The following is an 18,103-nucleotide window of genomic DNA, read 5'->3' on the forward strand; positions in this document are numbered from 1 at the left end:
ATGAATTTACTCCACGAATGAACTTGAATTTGATTTCAGTTGTTTTCCTTTTTATGTTGAGATAAGCTCATGCCATTTACGGTTCTCACCTCACGACCATAGGATTTGTTGTTCTTCACGTGTGGTTCAAGTCTAATATATGCAATCGTCCGCACTGGATATTTCAAGCAATTTCATTATGGGCCACAGGCCCATTAAGCACTGGCAATATTGTATCAAACAGGGAAGGGCAGGGGATACGTTATTTTGAATTTATTTTCCCGTTCAAAATCTCCATATAGGCCCGGCTAAGACCAGCCTTAAACCCTAATTGTCTCAGGAAACAAACATTCCCCCAATCAATTTTCTCGAGAAAATGATTCTCGGCATTCAAAAGTCTCTCCTTCTCCCTCGTAATCAACCAAATTCGTTGAGGTCTAACCCTCTGCAGATTTTGCTTCTCTCTCTCTCTCTCTCTCTAGAACCATTTTAGAGCTTGAAATTTGATTTTCTTTTAATTTTCTTATCATCCAGGGATGTTGTATTGTTAATCAGCTTCTTGAGTAATTTGATATTGGAGGGCCTTTTTTGCTCAATTTACCTATAATAAAAAAGGGGACCAAGTATCTTGTAAGTTTGTTTTTATTTCATTTTCTTTTTTATTCTCGAAATTTCATGTTTGCTGTTTTCCCTTAATGTTATGAATATTTTTTATTGAAACTGTTATAAGAAAATTACTTTTTTGCCCATTGTTTAGATTTTTGGTTAAAGAATCTTTTAAGACTGTCTAGTTGAATAAGCAAGGTTAAAGTTTATTAGCTGTTGACATTAGTCTGTTGGCTGTAGATGTTTGCGTTTGACTGTCCTTTCTACTTTCTTGTTGGTTTTTACTTGTTTGCTTATATCTTTGTCAGAATTTAATGAGGGTTCTGTGTCTGTTGTTAGTTTTTGTTCAATGATCTGTTTTTCTTAATTCTAGGCTGCAGGTTCCTTTTATGCGAGATAATGTTACGATATCTGCTTTTTCAAGGAATTCTTGAAAGATTTTGAGAAAATGCCTGCCTCGAAAATGCCATGTAGAAGTGATCAACCTTCAATCAAATACAGGTGGAGCACAGATGAGGGGGCTTTCTTTGAGGTTGGTAAGCTTGTTCCTGAAGAATATGCCCCTTCTCTCCCTGATAAAAGTAGGAAAAGTAGAACAAAATCTGAAGCCAAGCAACCTGAAATACTGAGCACAGCTGAGCTCATCGCGTCTTTAAACCAGATATGGAACTGTGCAAGCCGTCTTGCTATTTTTCAACAGCAGGCGAATCTGGATAGAAACCATTTTGTTTCTCAGAAAGAGGACATATTGGTCAATCTGGGGAGGGAGAAAAATGGCACGGGATCTATTTCAGCTGATAGTAAGTACTTTTGTGTTGATTTGGGGACAGCTAGCCAACTCCCACCTGTTATGAAGCCAAACTTTGAGTTTGTCAAAATAACCAAGAAGATGTCCATGTTTGATTTTTGTAACAAAAATCCTAAGTGTTCATTTTACGAGGGGCTTCTGTGCTGTGGTACTGACTTGTCTAATGAGCCCTGGAAAGGAAAGGGGCTTTCAGCTGTTGGATTCTCATATAAATTTGGAAATGTATACAAATGGATGAGGGAGATGATTCCTGGTGGACTTAAGTATTATGTAAATGTCCAGACTGAGAACAAGAAATTGAGTAAATATTGCAATGTGGGTGGTGCAAGTAGTGATTCAGGACTCTGCATTTCAGCAGATAGAACTAATCCGACAGATAACTTGCCCACTGAAAATGCTGAACCTTATTCTCTTTGTATCAAATCTATAGATTCATCCATATTGCATGATGCGAAATTGGTTATGGATACAAGAAGAACCACCTCTCTGTGCTCAGATTATTTCCTCACTTCTGTTCAAGAAACCAAGGCAAATTGTAGTGTTTCAAAGACACCGGATTCTAATCTTTGTGCAGATTATCATATAAATGTTTTAGCTTCCTGTAATAGTATATACAAAGAGTGCCAACATCTTAGTGATGGTAATGAGTGCCTTAAAAATGAACAAAAACAACCTGAACTGTTTTCCACTGAGGATGACAGTAGAATGGAAAGTCACTCAACAGCAAGTGAAAAACCCCAATTTGCTCTTGCTAAGCAAGAGCATGCTTTTGCAGGGGCTTTTGCTGGAATATTTGTTAGTCTTTGTCTACATCCTGTTGATACAGTTAAGACGGTCATTCAATCTTGTCGTGCAGAACAGAAGTCAATCTGTTTTATTGGAAGATCAATAATTTCTGAAAGAGGTATATCCTTTGTATAAAATTGGAGGTGATTGAGACTGATCTGCTCATTTTTATTGTGAATTAGGCTTGCCCTGCTTGCTTTCTGCATATTAATTGATGTGATATTTACAGGTTTAACTGGACTATATCGTGGCATTGCTAGCAATATTGCATCTTCAGCTCCGATATCTGCCCTTTATACTTTCTCTTATGAATCAGTCAAAGAGGCTTTGCTTCCTCTTTTTCCTAAGGTAGCATGAATCTTTCAATGTGATTTGGTGTGGATCATAACTCATGGTGACACGCACCAAATTGCAACTGTGTATATTTCTGTCCCTGCATCTTATAGCTATTGTTTTTCAATTTGGAAAATAGGGGGGGAGATATAACAGGGTAACTCTCTAAGTGCAACATTAGCTCAGCCTTTTTTTCTTTTTCCTTTTTTGCAGGAGTATCATTCTTTAGCTCATTGCTTGGCTGGTGGTTGTGCAAGCATTGCTACTTCTTTTATTTTTACCCCTAGTGAGCGTGTAAAGCAGCAGATGCAAGTTGGTGTGCACTATCAAAACTGCTGGTATACCTCCAAGTTCCTGGTACTACCTTTGTCAAGATCAGAAGATCAATATGTTTAACATGTTTAACATGTTTATGTTTCTTTTCTGTTCATTTATATTTTCATTAAACAAGTTCTTCTCATTCTATGTGATTGCTATCAATTTTTCTTCTGGTGTGGTTCAATATTCTTCTCCCCATAATACTCATAATCTATTTCTGCAGGAATGCCTTGGTTGGAATTGTGAAGAAGGGGGGTTTGCCTTCACTCTACACTGGGTGGGGGGCTGTACTCTGCAGGAATGTTCCACACTCAATCATCAAGGTTAGGTCTCTTTACATGTTTCGGTTAATTGTGTTCTGTTCCACGTAACCATCATGGCTGGCTAAAAAATGGCTCTTCAAGTAGTAGAACGTTGGAAGTTCCAAGAGAGAGTGAAAAGGACCTTGCTCAACAAGTTAACATAACGTAGATATAACTCCACAAAGTACAATTTGGTTTGCAATTCTTGGTTCTTTCCCTCCACGACCCTTCCTATCTCTCTTCTCTTTAATATCCAGTAATTCCTTTAATTTTTGATTTCTGAGGCTATCATTGCCTATATGTGCAGTTCTACACATATGAAAGCTTGAAGCAAGTCATGTTGACATCATTGCAGTCCTCTGCTCAACCAAACACTCTACAGACAGTTTGTCTTCTAGGATCTTTCTTTTTTAAGATAACCTTGATATTTTGGCAGTTCAATCTTAGCATTCTTGGTTTCTGTCTTCTGAAATTGCACTTACATAGGAGGTGATGATATGATCTTCTTATTCTGCAGCTAGTTTGTGGTGGGCTAGCTGGTTCAACCGCTGCTTTGTTCACAACTCCCTTTGATGTGGTGAAGACAAGATTACAGACACAGGTCTACAACCTCTATGTATTATTTCATTATAGCCCCTGCATTTTGTTCTCTGCAAAACTAGGCCAAATACTCTTTGAGTGCAGGCTTAAAGGCTGTCTTTCCCAAGTAATTATTATATAGTTCTATGATTGCAAGAACATTTATTTGGATCTCAAATTTTGCTGAAGAGGACACTTTCAATCTTTGACATAAATTTAAAGTGCATAGATTTTATATGATCTAATCTTTCTCTGGCCAAAACCTTATAGTGTGCTTAGAAATAATGAAGTATTTGCTTAAGTTTTGGTCTTTTGGGCAATTTATACAATTAATATTCTTATATCCTACCGAAGTGCTTGTAGCTTTGTCATTGTACTAGATACTCCTGTTCTTTATGTGTTTGTTATAGTTTACTGGATTATTTGTGTTTCTTATGTGAAGGCTGTGATGCAGATACCTGGATCTTCGAGCCAATACAATAGTGTGTATCATGCCCTTCAAGATATAAGGGCACAAGAAGGTTTGAAAGGGCTCTATAGGTAACCCTCTAAGTCCATACGTTTTCACTATTATTAAGTTATATCAGTTTATAACAAAATTCCATTTATATATATTTGGGATAAGCACACACTCATTTGTGAGTCGAGATTGCTTGATATCTGACTTTGTAATTTTTAGTTACTTTTTGTTCAGCGCATCTCTTACAAACTGTTCCAACTGCTATTTTTCAATTACCCTACTAGAGTCCTGCATCCGGTTACTGCATGTATGAGGTGATAATTTTGTTTCTTAAAATGTCGGCCAGGGGATTGATTCCTAGGTTGGTTATGTATGTGTCTCAAGGGGCACTCTTCTTTGCATCATATGAGTTTTTCAAGCAGTTATTCTCTTTGGAGGTGCCACAGTTTATAATTCACAAACAGCACAAGGAAAACGAAGATAATTCTCCGTCACAATTACCATCGCCATTACCATCAGCATCAGCATCAACGGCAAGAAGGTCACCATCACCATCAGGGTTGCACAGTTTGCATTCCTAATTGTCGTGGAGGCATCGTCAGCAAGCTGATGATGACACAAGCATAAAAGCATGCAGAAAAGTGTTTTTGCTAATACAAGAGACCTTTTTGAGGTGATGCCAAAACTAATTGACTTAAGGCAAAGCCTGTAAAATAAAGTGACAAAGATTGTCATCTTGCCATACAGGTTAAGATTCTTTGTGCTAATAGAAGATGTTAATGGAAAATACAGTGCATCAGGAATGGCTGGTGCAAGCAGGCCAGTTATTACTGCCATGTTTTGAGAGAGTAATGAGATTCATTGCTGGTGGATGGCAATTAACCATATAATTGTATCATTAATGTTCCATCACTTTGTAATATGAGGCAACATTTCATTTATAGTCATCAATCAAACAATTTATTTTCTTTGGCGTTACATATTTATAGTGGAGTTATTATGGAAAGTTGTAGGTGAGGGTGGTATTAACTTTGTGTACAGATGCTCAAAGCAGTTGCAATGACTTACGCCAGTCGTTGCCCTAATTTTATGATATCTTGTTTGTATGATCGATATGGTTAAATACTACTAGCAATAAAAAAGAGATAGTTAAATACGATTTTAGCAATCTTTATCTCCGTTTTACACGAATCTCTTAAAGAAAAATTGACGCTCTCCCAATCAAGTCGTTGTAGTATAGTGGTAAGTATTCCCGCCTGTCACGCGGGTGACCCGGGTTCGATCCCCGGCAACGGCGTCTCCTTTATTTTGCTAAGGCTTGCAGGTTCCCACGTTCCTCCATTCTCGAACATTGGGATCTTTTGTAATGACCTCCCATGGGCTCCATTGAATCATGGCCATCAAATATGGTTGCACTAATTATAACCGTTAGATTTTAATCATGCACTGCAATCGGGAGGGAAAGGACTCAAAGCAAAAGGATTTTTCAGTGTGATGATGTATGCGTGTATTCTCAGCAGCAGTACTCTTCAGTCTTAAAATAACTCCGATCATTCACTTTCAATGAGTTAGGAGAAAAAGACAAAAAGTCCATTTCCGCATGGGAACATTTTTCCTTTGAAGTGAATCTATGGAGCTTTGGTGAATGCATCAGCTTCGCTGCATTTACAACATGATAATGGAACTGGGTACATCAGCAATCTTGGGGCCATTCATTTGGTGCTTGAATATACGGGAATGAGTCACGGTGATTCCAACACGATGAAGTCTGCAGTGCAGACAGACTGACAGAGTTGGTTCAGACTCCTGAGAAGAACCGCTCAGTGGTCAGCACAAAGTTTTTACATGTCCTGTGAGCACAACAGTTATTCTGGCAGACGAGTCAACAAACAATCTGAGAACACAGAGTGGATCTCTCAGAGTTGGCAGAAGTACTGAATTATTGAAAATGGGAAATAGTTAAAAGATAAAAGGATAGATAGGATAAAAGGTTAGAGGAACCGGTGAGCAACTTGAAGGAATATGAGAAAAAAAAAGGATAAAAGTAGGTTATTATTATGAAGGATACACAACTTTTTGTGAACAATGTTTTTCACTTTTAAATTACTTTGGCTCCAGACATAGTGAAAGACTTTCAGGCAAAATGTTCTACGATTTACTACTACCCTCAAAGCCTCCATAGCCTCAATATAATACAAGTACAATGAGAGAAAATTTCTATCTCCAGAAGTCTCAATAGCTACATGACTACTTTCCCCCTGCTATCAAGTTACAATATGGACAGTATGGTGTTTCTATTCTAATTCTACTTATAGAAGTGAAGAATGAATCAATAGTGCAGTGAAGAAATTCTTGTGCGAGTTTGTGGCAGAAACTTGCACATCAACCAATCTGTTAACCCATTTGACAGTATTCAAGACAGGCATTTCAGATTTACTGACTAAGATGTCGATCTATGCCGTTGAATATAGACATCCCTGTACAGTAACCCTCGATTGAAATGGCTGAATATTTCACCCTTCTCCATTTTTAGTGCTAACATTTCCACCCCTTCACTTGCTTTCAGCAACAGCCACTCCAAAAGCCACAACAGGTTTTATGGGGAGGCCATTTTAGATTCAACAAGCCAGTTGTTTCAAGTCTAAACGCGAGCAATTGGAGAGAACGGAGGGTTAATCACATAAGATGGTGGGATTGCTTCCACCTTCTTGCTGACTTTCTTCTTCTCCTCCTCTGTGACCGATTCTATTAAGAATTTCACTTCCTCCTCAATAAGCACTTTTAGTGAATTGCAGTGGGACAAATGTTTGCTTTGTGCCTCCCCAGCACAGGCGGAGGTTTCTGTACCATGCAATATAGCAACACAAATGGAAAATGCTTGTAATGTGGATAACTTTGCATGGAAATCAACTGCATACCCTCCCTCAATAGCTGTCATGGTCAATGCTGGTGTATTCTCTTTGGCACCCTAAACAAATATTAAAATTAAGTTAGTCTAGGGAGAGCTTAATCATATCTACAAAATGACCATTAATCAAAATATCTCTGAGAAGCAGAGTGCTTTCTAATTATAAATGTCATGGTAAATTCCATATCTTATTCACATGAGCATCTGAGCAACAACTCAAACCATCTTGATAGATGAGTGATTCAACTTTAAAGATATAACAGAAAAAAAGGGGTGAAATCATTTCCATTTGCTTTCTAGAACCCTGCTAAAAGACACCTAGACATTGTGTATACAAGCATATTTTGTAGTTCATTCAAACACAGTCATAACACTGAGCAGGGATAGAAATAGAGCCCTATCCAGACCACAAGCTGCAGATGGAGCAGAATCTCCAAGATCAAATCCTCTCATCTGGAGTCAGCATCCTAAACCATTTCTTTTAAAAGATATTAACATGATCCTTATCCAATAATCTGACAGTGAAATTTTCATCATGAGCTATGTTTGTGAGAAATTTTCTTTGGCATAAAACTAAAACCTTACCTGAAGAAACAGTTCAAAAGGCCGCTCACTGTCCACCAGTGGTTGATCTTCAGAACAATTTATACTGGGATTGCCAAAAACTACAAGGGGACAGGCCATGTCCCAGCCACCACAATCACAGCCTCCACCCATCCTCCACCTATCCAGTAGTGATGAAGGACCCTGGGTCTCAGAACTAGGTAAGCCATGGTTTCCAGTTGGAATAACCACCTTCACTTTTTCTTGACTCCCGCTGTCTTGTATCTTGCTTTTACTTTCCTCAACCATAGAGACATTGAGCATGTTCAAATGCCTTGCATCACCTATTTTATCCCCTCTTCTGTATTTTAAGCTCTCTCTCGTCTTAAATGGTACTTGAATGACTATGGCTGCAATTTCAAGGTTCGGATGCAAATCGGCAAGTAACCGTGGAGTTGATCTACTTGGGGATTCAAATTCATCACGGTCAGAAGCAAGATTTAAGTGATCTCTAAGCTTCACCAAATTAGAGCCATCATCTGATTCATAACATCCCATGGCCAAGCCTGGACTAGAACAAGTAGAGGTTTTATCAAACCCAGGGGATCCTTGGACTGAAACATGTTGTCTTGCATGTGCGATATCAAACAAAACAAACTCCGTAACCATGGAGTTGTCAAGAACCCCACCATCTTTAATTTCTGAGCACAAACAACAGGAAACTTGCATCTGCGCAACAATTGAAGAATCTTTGCTACTATCAATCAATCCCCATATGCTGGCATTGCTCTTCTTTCTATTGCCAATAGAGTGAAAGGTATACACCCAATTGAAAGCATTATCTGCCTTCCATGTTTTAGCAAGAAACACATCTTCTGGTTGATTCATTGAGAACTCAAAAAATGGTGCCCCATGTTTAACTCCCACCTTCAGACAACCATGTAGGTGAACTGGTGAGATTGCCACTGGTGACTGAACGCTATCTTTCTTGATAAACTGGGAATCCAATTCTGAATTCTGAGGTGAATGTGAGAAGTCATGCAACAAAGATTTTCTAAATGTCCTATTTCTTCTCATGTTTTCCATCCCAATAGTTTTGAAATTATCAGCTTCTGCTACATAACCCAAAGGACTTCTCAGAGACTTTGATTTCATGAATGGATCAAACATCTTTCTAATAGGGCTAAATCTGGCCCTTGAGCTGGCTTTGGAGAACCAATCACTTTCTGATGAAGAGGGTGAATAAGGCACTTCGACCTTAGCAGAGTGTGACTTATGCAGATTGCTAACACTGTCTTTTCCAACAAGGTCATTACCGTCATCTAAAGGACTGACAACAGGTTCACACCCAAAACTAATGTCCCTCTTGCTATCTGTCCCTACAGTTTCCGCAGACTGTTTTCCTCTCTGATTTGAACTTAGACAGATTTCAATGAAGCCATCTGATGTGCATGTTTCTAAGCATGGTTTGGTAATAGATGCTGATTTCAAGTTTGAGCCACAGGACATCACTGGATTTCTTTCTTGTGAGCTTTCCTCTTCTGAGTTACAAAGGGAATCGACAATTCTGAAGGAAAAAGAGCTGTCACTACTACACGATAATTCAATATTTCTCCTTCCCTCGACAGTATCTGTTTTTTTCATTTTCCTTACCTCTTTGGAGCTTTGGTATATGGAACCTCGCTTCAGCTCAGCATTACCTTCTGGCCCAACAGGTCTAGACGGAATGCTCTTACAAGAAGCACTGCAGTAGCGACGAAAGCTGATTTCAGTAAACGCCTCCTTTGCCCTCAATAAATCATCTTTATGACCAGGTTTTCCTTTTGGATATCTCTTTTCAATGTTTGAACATTGTCGAGGAGTAGGAAGAACAGTATTAGGACTCAGACCTAATGTGCAGTTCTTGTCTAAGTCTGAATCCATCTCTAGTCCCTTTGATACATTTACAGTCCTGCAAGAAATGCAAGTCATATAAACATAGGTTTGACATACCAGCTAAACAGAATATTAGCATCTTCACTAAGGCAGGGGAAAATTAATTTCCTAATTAATATTACCAAAGTAGGATCAAGATATGCCCCATTAATTGGCATATGCTTGACTACATATATACAGAAGCAGATTTGTAGTGAAAATTTTAAATCATGCATAATAACAATCAATATAAAATTGATTCATTGTGAACCAAGTCGCCCCATGCTATAGTCTCACGCTTATTTGACCATATCCTATAAACCACCAAAAAGACAATGTTTCCAAAATAGTTGAAAGAAAAACAGCCCTTGTCCTTGTACAAAAGAAAAAATAAAGAAAAGAAGAACAGAAAAATATCAGTAATGAGGCTTCAATTAAGATCTTAATGTTCAAGCAAATACATTGTCAACAACAAACTCAAAATCTCAGAATCACATACAAGCAAAACTGATATGTTCGTGTAAGAGAGAGAGGAGGGAAGAAAGAAAAAAAAAAGAATTATGAAACAAATAATCTCCAAATCTTCTCATCTTGAAGCAGTAGAATAGTGATCTTAACTTTAGAAATAACCTTCATTTGGAAAAGCATGCATCCCATCAACGACTTTAAACTTTAATGTCAGAAAAACTTGAAAAAAAACCTGGCAGTGATTTCATAAAACCAAAAACCTTAAACCAACAAGGAATCTCGTGATCTCTATACACACAGGAAAAATGAGTAAAGTGACAGGGATAAAGGCTATATACAATTATTAAAACAAAAAAAAAACTTTATTTTCACTTGCATTCTAAGCCAACAAAAAGTGGCAAAAAACAAATTGCTAGAGAAAATGGGCATACCCCACTAGATCTTACAGAAGTGATTTCAAAGGAAAACCCAACAAACTGTAAGTAGATGCAATCATACCCCTCAAAACTCTTGAGCTCAAAGTCTCTTATGAATCTACAAGAAGCAAAGAAGAAAACACCAACAACCCTTCTTTAAAGAAGACTCAGACATGACCCTCAAAGAGTACTTACAATTCTAAAAGAACCCAACAAAACAAAAGTACAATGTAAAAGCAAAAAAAAAAAAACACAACACAACAAGAACTGGTCCAATAACTACAAAAGCACAATAGATACAAAAAGTATGAGTTGTTTGAAAGAGAAAGAAACATGAGAGAGAGAGAGAGAGCATGCCTTGCCTGTGTCGTAGATTGTGTTTAGAAAGAGAGTGAGAGTGAGAGTGAAGTGTTAGTATTTGTTTTCTCTCACATGAGCTCTAAGGGAGACAATGAGCTGCTCAGTTTCTGTTCATGTCTTGTAAAAAAGCAATCTTGCTTCAAGTCATCATATGCTTGCTGGCCATGCTGTAGATGTGTGTGATTTTCTCTCTTTTAGCTTTATTATTCTATTTTATTTTTTTTGGCTAAATTACACCTTTTTCAGCTAAAGATTAGGGTAAGTTTTAATGAGGGCACCTTTTTAAAAAGACAATAATAACCAAAAAATGATATTGGTCTCATTTCATTATCATGGGTAGTTTTGGTTTTTCACTTCAGCCATTAATCAAGAGGATTGGTTCCTTGCTTAAAAAGAGGTCGGTGTCTGTATCACTGGCACAGTACTATTATCTTATAGCTTTGGGAACTGCACATTATCAAGACTCGATTCCTATAATTAATTCAACTGTTTCCAACAATTATAATCACTTAAATTAAGGCACTAATGTTATAAATCCGGATCTGCCCCACTGTAATTACAATAAACCCCCTAATAATACATGGTGTGGACCAAATTAATTGACAAAAATACCCCAAATATGTTAAAAGACTAATAATAATGTTCCAACGACTTGGTAAAGAGCTCTACAGTAAAATGGTCCTGGTGTTCAGTAATAAATTTTGGAACCACATTTGTCGTGACAAAGTTAAAGTTAATTATGTTTCAATGGGACAAGAGGATGAAGGATTAGACCCTTCCTTCCTATCTTTCAATGTGTCCTAAAATCAAATTAATGAGGTAGGACAAGACATTCAAGTCTCTTAAATTGAAAGGCAAAATTCAGCTGGATATTTTGTTTTGGGGTGGTAAAGCAATCAACCATGATTTGTTGGACAATTTAAGGACAAAATGCTAAAAGGTTTTAGTGTAAGGTAGACCCAATTTGATGCTTAACTTTGTTTCTGGAAAGACAAGGACAATTATTCAGCTTCAAAAGTAGTTGGAGAGAGAGATATGTGAGAGCAAGTGGCACTCCCTTATAGGAAGTGGGATGACTGGTGGTGAAGGAGGAAATGGTAAATTCAGGGGGCGTGCCTGTCATGGGTTTAGGCGGGAGGAAGCGAACGCAGGGCGGTCGATCACGTCTAACCCACGGGAATCTGCTGCCTGTTTATGTTGGGCATTTCTTTACTCTGATTCTTTGGTTTTTGCTACTTTCGATCGCTTATTTTCTTACTCTTTTGTTTTTTTTTTTTTGGACAAAATATTTATATACTTTATAATTTTTTATTAAAAAAATTTATTTAAATAAAAATCATATAACAATCAATAAATCAAATACTAAAATATATTTATATATTTTACTATTTAAAATCAGTAAATTATGCCTCTGAAGTTGAAATAATTACTCGAGAATTGAGATGGGTGCGGCGGAGATTGCAAAGGTTGGTTGCATGGCTGCAAGGCTAAGAGGATTTTAACTTTTAGTTGGTAAATGAAAAGAAGAAATTCTTGCTATAAAAGCAGCATTAACATTTCGCAATTGGCAACCAGCAGAAAACTGGGCATGGCCGCCATATTTATCCATGCAAAGATTTGATTGATTGCGTGAGCGCCAACCTACGCAACCCCACTCCATAATGTTAAGCCTTCTTCAGAAGGCTCTTGCCACGTTTCTTGGAAAAAGTTGAATAGAGAAAAAGCAGCATCCACTGTCATCCACCCCCATAAGAGAAATCAGAAGAAGAATTTGGTGAAAATGGGTACAAGCACAATGCAAATCATGACTGAAAATTAGTAAATTGATATTTAAAATCCAAGCTCCGGTAAGATTCAATGTTGTTACAATCACTTCGTAAAAGCTAAAGTGCTGCCACCGTTCCTATACATTCAGTCAATTGTAGAAATATCACTTAATTCAACTTGAGTTCTGAGAATAAATTCAGAATTCTTGCTGAAATCTCAATCTTTCCCTAACCTCCATATAGATGTATGTATATGCCTATAACGAAATGACTAACTAATGGTAAAAACCCTGCTCTTTGCTTAACTACAACACTAGGTCACATACACACCATTTAACTGTACAAGATCAAATTTGCTTCTAACACCCAGCAAAATTCCTATTCCACCTTTTTTGTTGATTCAGACTCCCGGGGGCTAACCAGCTTCTTCTCAGGAATTTCAAGCTTAGTCATGACTGATGACTCCCGAGGACTAACCAACTTCTTCTCAAGAATTTCGGGCTTTGTCATGGCTGATGCTCCCATGCGAGCTCCCCTGACAGAACTTGATGGCTCTATTGTAAGTGATGATGCCTCATCTCTAGAAGCATACCAGGAATTCCCACAAGCAATACATTCCAACTGAATCCCCAAAGGAAGTTCAAAGAATGTTAATCTTTAAAGCTAAAATGAATAACTGTATGTACATTCAAGAAAAAATTTACACTGTTTAAATAACCTGGAATTTAGGTTCTTAAACAGCGAGAGACTTTATAGTGAACATAGTAAATAGAGTACTAAGCTGCATGCGGTTACCTCAAGGTATCTAGTCAACATGGCCAGCATAAAATGATGCCAGTCCAACAAACCAAATACTTGCTAGAAATTCCAGTCATAACACTCATGCTTAAGTTAATCCATAATTGGCATCTTTAACTTTTTTTTGTAAGCTTAGTGTCTCTTAATCTCCTTCCCCATCCCTAATATATAATTATCCTTTTTTATGCTTATTATACACTATATGCTCTATCTTGTCAAATTTATAAATATTAACTCAATTAGACATTCAAAGAAGCAAGACCCATGTCTATATCCAATTCAGACAACAATGAAACTATTACAATACCATCTTGTAATTCTGATATATACACCTGTGCCTACATTATGCTCTTACAAGAAGTAATTTCTACCCAAAAAACAATGTCCTCTTGCTCAATAAGGTCAGTAAACATTTAGTCATCAGTCTCAAGGTTTGTACAAAATTCTAAAACTCAAAACACAAGCAGACAAATCTACAAATAAGCATGCATGATCCAGAGAGATGTTGACAACATTATGCATAGAGATCCAAACCCATGTCTGCAGTTTCACTTATAACATGTCTTATACATCAACAAATTCAATAATTAGTGCATGTAAATGTCTAGCTAGACGGAAACACAGAGAAAGAAATACTAGCCCAATCAACTAAGTACCATCAGAGAAATCACAGCTTCTTCTACTTAATAAAGTTATAGGGATTGAATGGGAGAAGAAAGTTTGAGATAACCTGATAGCGGTCTCCATGTCCTGCTTGAATAATGTCCCTTAGGCCGACTTTAAATTCCATGCATCTTGAGCACCGAGCATCAGTCATCTGCTTTCACAGTAATAGAACAAGCAGTGAGCACATGTCAACCATGCAACAAACACTGAGTAAATCTTATGCCTAAACAAAATTCCGGAAGAAAGAACTGACCTGCATGCGCTCTGATTCATCTGGCTCTTTTTTCGCTGTCTCTTCTGCGGTTAAACCCTCCTAAAATTGAAATCATTAGTCACTATATTTTTTCACTCATTATAAACCGACGTCCTAAAGGCATATCAATACAATAAAGTGAGGGATTAATAATTACATGCCATAGTTCTTTATAGAGTTAAAATTGACTATAGATGAAACCACAAATAAGATAAGTATCTACAAATGTGTGTGTGCGTGTGTGAAAATTCTATTTTCCAAACTTCTACAAGGTATATTTCATTGCATTTCTATCACTCTTCTAGATATAAGAGAAAGAATTAAGGTATATTTTGCAAGTAGAATTGGGTATGAAAGAAACAGTCACAAAACATTGTAAGTTTTAACTTTTTTCAGACACATGGCATGAAAAAGTCCTTCATATTGGCATCACTCAGTAGCCATGTTCAAGACATTTCCACCTACATGAAGTAGCTATCAATCTCTATAAAAAAAATCTGTTAACAAAGAGATATCAACAACCAAGTAAACTACACCTTTAACTCATTAGGTGACATGTTAAGTATTGTTGAAGGTTCCAGTTCTCCATTTAATAGACGTCTCGCCAGCAATGGATTGTTCTGCCGAACAGAATAAATGACAAAATCAATATCATCAGAAATGCAAGCAAGGAAAGATATGCATAGTGGTCCATATGTAGAGAGCCCTCTACCTTCAGATTGAACACAAGCTGGCGTAACTTCTGGTTATATTTCTGGAAATCAGAGGAAAGAGAATCATGTGAGGCCTTCTCAAGTGCAGTTACAGCAGGAACAGCAGCATCTGGCCACAGAAAAGACTTGCCACCCTGCAAATAAAAAAAGACAATAAATATTGTCTGAATCATAATATCTCTTTAATCATCAATTACCATTCAATCCTTATTAGTCATCACATCTGGAAAAAAACAAAATGTCCCTACTAGAGAAACTAAACATAGGCAAGAAAACACTGCACACATTTAAAGTCTTTTCTAGAGATCCATTCGCAGTTCCAGAACTCTTAGTGCCTTTTTCACGTTCCACGCTATCAGAACCACCTTTTCCTTTGTCATCGATATCAGGAGAACTACACATGTACTGAACTCCTTGGAGAAGCCTCTCCATCCACTTATCACGATGGGTTTCTCCAGTTAGGACCTTAAATTTTGACAAAATTGTGTAGTATTCAGTGGTATTACTTGTACAGCTTCCAGGAGTTTCAGCTCTGAGATGTTGATCAGACCTGGTAGTTCCTTCATCATCCCTCGAAACATCAAGAGGTGCCATGTTCTTTTTCCTAAGAGTTCTTTTTGCCTTCAACTGATCTTCCTGATCAATAACAGCAGCAGTATCGTCTGTCTCAATGTCAGGGAGATCTCCCAAACGTGATAAAGTTTTCTGAACAAGAAGATCAATCTCATGCTGTTTATTATCCTCATAATCTTTATCAGTTAGTTTCCAAAGCTTTCGCTCCACAGTGTCATAAACTTTCTGCACAATAAAACCTGGATGCTGTTTACGGTTTGGAAGTTGCTTGTGTATGGGAACAAAGTGCACCACACACTTGTGCATCACAGATTCTGCTGGAACCTCATCCCGGTGGAAGCTATAGAACAGCTCTCGTGTATCACGCGATTGCCAGCTTCCCCCACCTTTTCTCTCAGCCTCTTCAGGGCGATAAAACCACTGCCCAGTAACCATAATGCTCCCATCTTTAGTCTGACTAATGTCCTATCAATAGACAAAAGCTCCATTATATGCAAAGGAAAGTGACTCAAAAGCCTTTACAAAGAAAATAAAAAGGAAGCACCAGGCAACACAATTACCTTAATGATTGCGACATAAGGCTTCTGTTCCTTATCTTCAGGAACCAAAAGAACAGGATCCTCCTGTAGACCAGCACTAGTAAGCATAAATAATGACACAAAGATGCAAAGGTATAAATTAGCAAGAAATAAACCCATGTTTCCAAATTACTGAAGGAAACAGAAAAAAACAGAATGCCACCACAATGGGCCGGAAGAATCTTCAGTAGGTTTTCTCAAAGCACTTCTACAAGATAAGTCTCTTAAAATTCACAAAAGATTAGTTCTGCCAGCGTGCACAAAGACCACACTCTTTTCTCACCCTACTGCTATGAGCTCCATCCAGATGCACCAAAAAAGCAACAAAATAAACATAAAGGGCATATTGATTACATTTATCTACGAAGGTAATCACAAAACAAAAAAAAGGAAGCAAAACTCATTAAACCAAGAATCAGTATTTCACTTCAGCTTTCTTTGATCACGATCCCTGAGAAGCCACAGAAAGTATTAACACCATTCACAAACTTGGAAAGGCAAGAACAAATGAAAAATCCCAACATCTATGAAACAAATGTACAAAAAAAAAAAAAAAGCCTTCACTTTTCCCCAATTACAACTGAAAATAACAGAAAACACAAATTGCCAAGAAAGATTAAAACCAACAACCCTTTCCATCAAACTCTTCATAATTAAAAAATGAACCCAGGGCAAGCAAATAAAGCCACTCAAAAACGCAAAAGTACTTGATAAATTCATTAAAAACGTTGAAATCAACTAACCAATCGCACAATTAAACAACAACGAGCAAGTCAGATCATTAATTCATATAAACAGGAGTGAGAAAATTCGAAACCCTAAAATCCCACAAAACATATCAAACAATGCAGCAAAAATACCACAAATACTAAGAAAGGAAACCCCTGAATTCAGAAGGCAAAAAGTTAAACGAGATTCCCAAGGAAGAAAACCCTAAAAAACTAAAACGCAAAATTGCACTTACGAGATCATATCGATTGCCATCAAACTCAAAAGCTTCATAATGACTCCTCCTTCCTCTCCCTTTTCCAGAAACCCTAACAGATTCACCTATCGGCTTCGCATCCTCCTGTACTCCCTCTTCCTCCTCCTCCTCCTCTTCTTCTTCTTCTTCTTCATACTCGTCTCGCCTCTTCTTCCTCTTCTTCTTCTTTAATTCCCTCTTCTCATCCTCCTCATCGTCCTCCTCTTGTAGCTTCATTTTCTTCCTCTTCCTTTCTTGCCTCTTGTCTTCGGACCGAGACCGTCGAGTGGGTAACGGGGCTTCGTCCTCGTCGCTAGTGGACACCTGAGCGAACCTTCGGTTCCCCATTTCCGACCAAGGCTGTTGATTGTCACGGGTTTTTCAAGTGGTTTTTACAAGTGATGATTAGTGGGAAGTTTTGGAAATGCAGAGATTGTACAAACTATAAATTGAAATTTGGGCTTCTCCAATTGTGAGCCCGCCACGCCCAACAATTGCTCCCTTTCTGACGTTTATATAAATTATGGATTTTGGCTTCTGAAGTCGGGCTTTCTTTCTTTGTTATATTACGATTATGCCACTCCTTTCCAGATTCTTCCATAGTAATTAGCAGCTATGGTTACTGGTTAGATTAGACACCCTCTGTTAAATAGAACACGTTGATAGAATTTAATTTTAGGTCAAATTATATAATTAATCTTGTAGTCTGTCAAAATAATTAATTTAATTTATTTATAATAATTTATGAAAATTAAATATCATATTTTTTTTAAATTAATAATATCAATCTATTTTCTTTTAATATAATCTAATTATTTTTCATTTTTTTGTTAACATAATCGTATTTAATTGTAATGATATAATATCAAATTTGATAATATAATGATTATGTCAACGTGATGTTTCCATTCAAATTTCTATTTCTATTTTCCAGTTGATTTTTCGATCTTATCATAATTTAAAGTAATTTCAAAAAATCCAATTCGATTGTGGCATTAGTTTGAGGAATAAT

The 18,103-nt window shown here is 37.3% G+C and overlaps 3 protein-coding genes and 1 non-coding gene across 15 annotated transcripts; 2 read left to right on the forward strand and 2 right to left on the reverse strand.

The window, feature by feature from the left end:
- Positions 1 to 256: 256 nt before the first annotated feature.
- Positions 257 to 5,169, forward strand: LOC110425021 (Mitochondrial substrate carrier family protein). Of its 6 annotated transcripts, none has more exons than XM_021439780.1 (10): positions 257 to 414; positions 514 to 609; positions 959 to 2,297; positions 2,409 to 2,527; positions 2,726 to 2,850; positions 3,054 to 3,153; positions 3,440 to 3,517; positions 3,650 to 3,733; positions 4,154 to 4,251; positions 4,518 to 5,168. In XM_021439780.1, exons 3-10 carry the CDS (start codon positions 1,034 to 1,036, stop codon positions 4,750 to 4,752), a joined length of 2,103 nt encoding a protein of 700 aa, XP_021295455.1. In that variant the 5' UTR covers positions 257 to 414; positions 514 to 609; positions 959 to 1,033; the 3' UTR covers positions 4,753 to 5,168. The 6 variants fall into 6 exon arrangements, 4 of the variants coding, with proteins under 4 accessions (XP_021295455.1, XP_021295473.1, XP_021295482.1 ...); XM_021439798.1 differs by having other exon boundaries at positions 4,166 to 4,251; XR_002445979.2 differs by lacking the exon at positions 3,440 to 3,517 and having other exon boundaries at positions 2,726 to 2,869; positions 4,166 to 4,251; positions 4,518 to 4,570.
- Positions 5,170 to 5,396: 227 nt separating this feature from the next.
- Positions 5,397 to 5,468, forward strand: TRNAD-GUC (transfer RNA aspartic acid (anticodon GUC)). Its single transcript has one exon. It is a non-coding gene; the product is annotated as a tRNA-Asp (tRNA).
- A 757-nt stretch (positions 5,469 to 6,225) lies between these two features.
- LOC149527694 (bromo-adjacent domain protein, putative (DUF3527)) lies at positions 6,226 to 10,909 on the reverse strand. 7 transcript variants are annotated; one of them, XM_089783461.1, is made up of 3 exons: positions 10,783 to 10,909; positions 7,665 to 9,573; positions 6,227 to 7,139 (listed from the first exon to the last, which is right to left on the reverse strand). In XM_089783461.1, exons 2-3 carry the CDS (start codon positions 9,543 to 9,545, stop codon positions 6,813 to 6,815), a joined length of 2,208 nt encoding a protein of 735 aa, XP_089639587.1. In that variant the 5' UTR covers positions 9,546 to 9,573; positions 10,783 to 10,909; the 3' UTR covers positions 6,227 to 6,812. The 7 variants fall into 7 exon arrangements, with proteins under 7 accessions (XP_089639585.1, XP_089639587.1, XP_089639586.1 ...); XM_089783460.1 differs by having other exon boundaries at positions 10,778 to 10,909; XM_089783468.1 differs by lacking the exon at positions 10,783 to 10,909 and adding an exon at positions 10,503 to 10,689.
- Positions 10,910 to 12,585: 1,676 nt separating this feature from the next.
- LOC110429243 (ASI1-immunoprecipitated protein 3-like) lies at positions 12,586 to 17,589 on the reverse strand. The gene is made up of 8 exons (XM_021445184.2): positions 17,092 to 17,589; positions 16,110 to 16,172; positions 15,262 to 16,014; positions 14,976 to 15,110; positions 14,800 to 14,883; positions 14,264 to 14,323; positions 14,075 to 14,161; positions 12,586 to 13,167 (listed from the first exon to the last, which is right to left on the reverse strand). The coding sequence occupies exons 1-8, from the start codon at positions 17,437 to 17,439 to the stop codon at positions 12,925 to 12,927; spliced, it is 1,773 nt and encodes a 590-aa protein (XP_021300859.2). The 5' UTR covers positions 17,440 to 17,589; the 3' UTR covers positions 12,586 to 12,924.
- Between the last annotated feature and the right edge of the window lie 514 nt (positions 17,590 to 18,103).

This window comes from Theobroma umbraticum, unplaced genomic scaffold (assembly GCF_002168275.2).
Source record: "Theobroma umbraticum cultivar Fairchild unplaced genomic scaffold, ASM216827v3 scaffold_30.0, whole genome shotgun sequence".
Classification (NCBI taxonomy): Eukaryota; Viridiplantae; Streptophyta; class Magnoliopsida; order Malvales; family Malvaceae; genus Theobroma; species Theobroma umbraticum.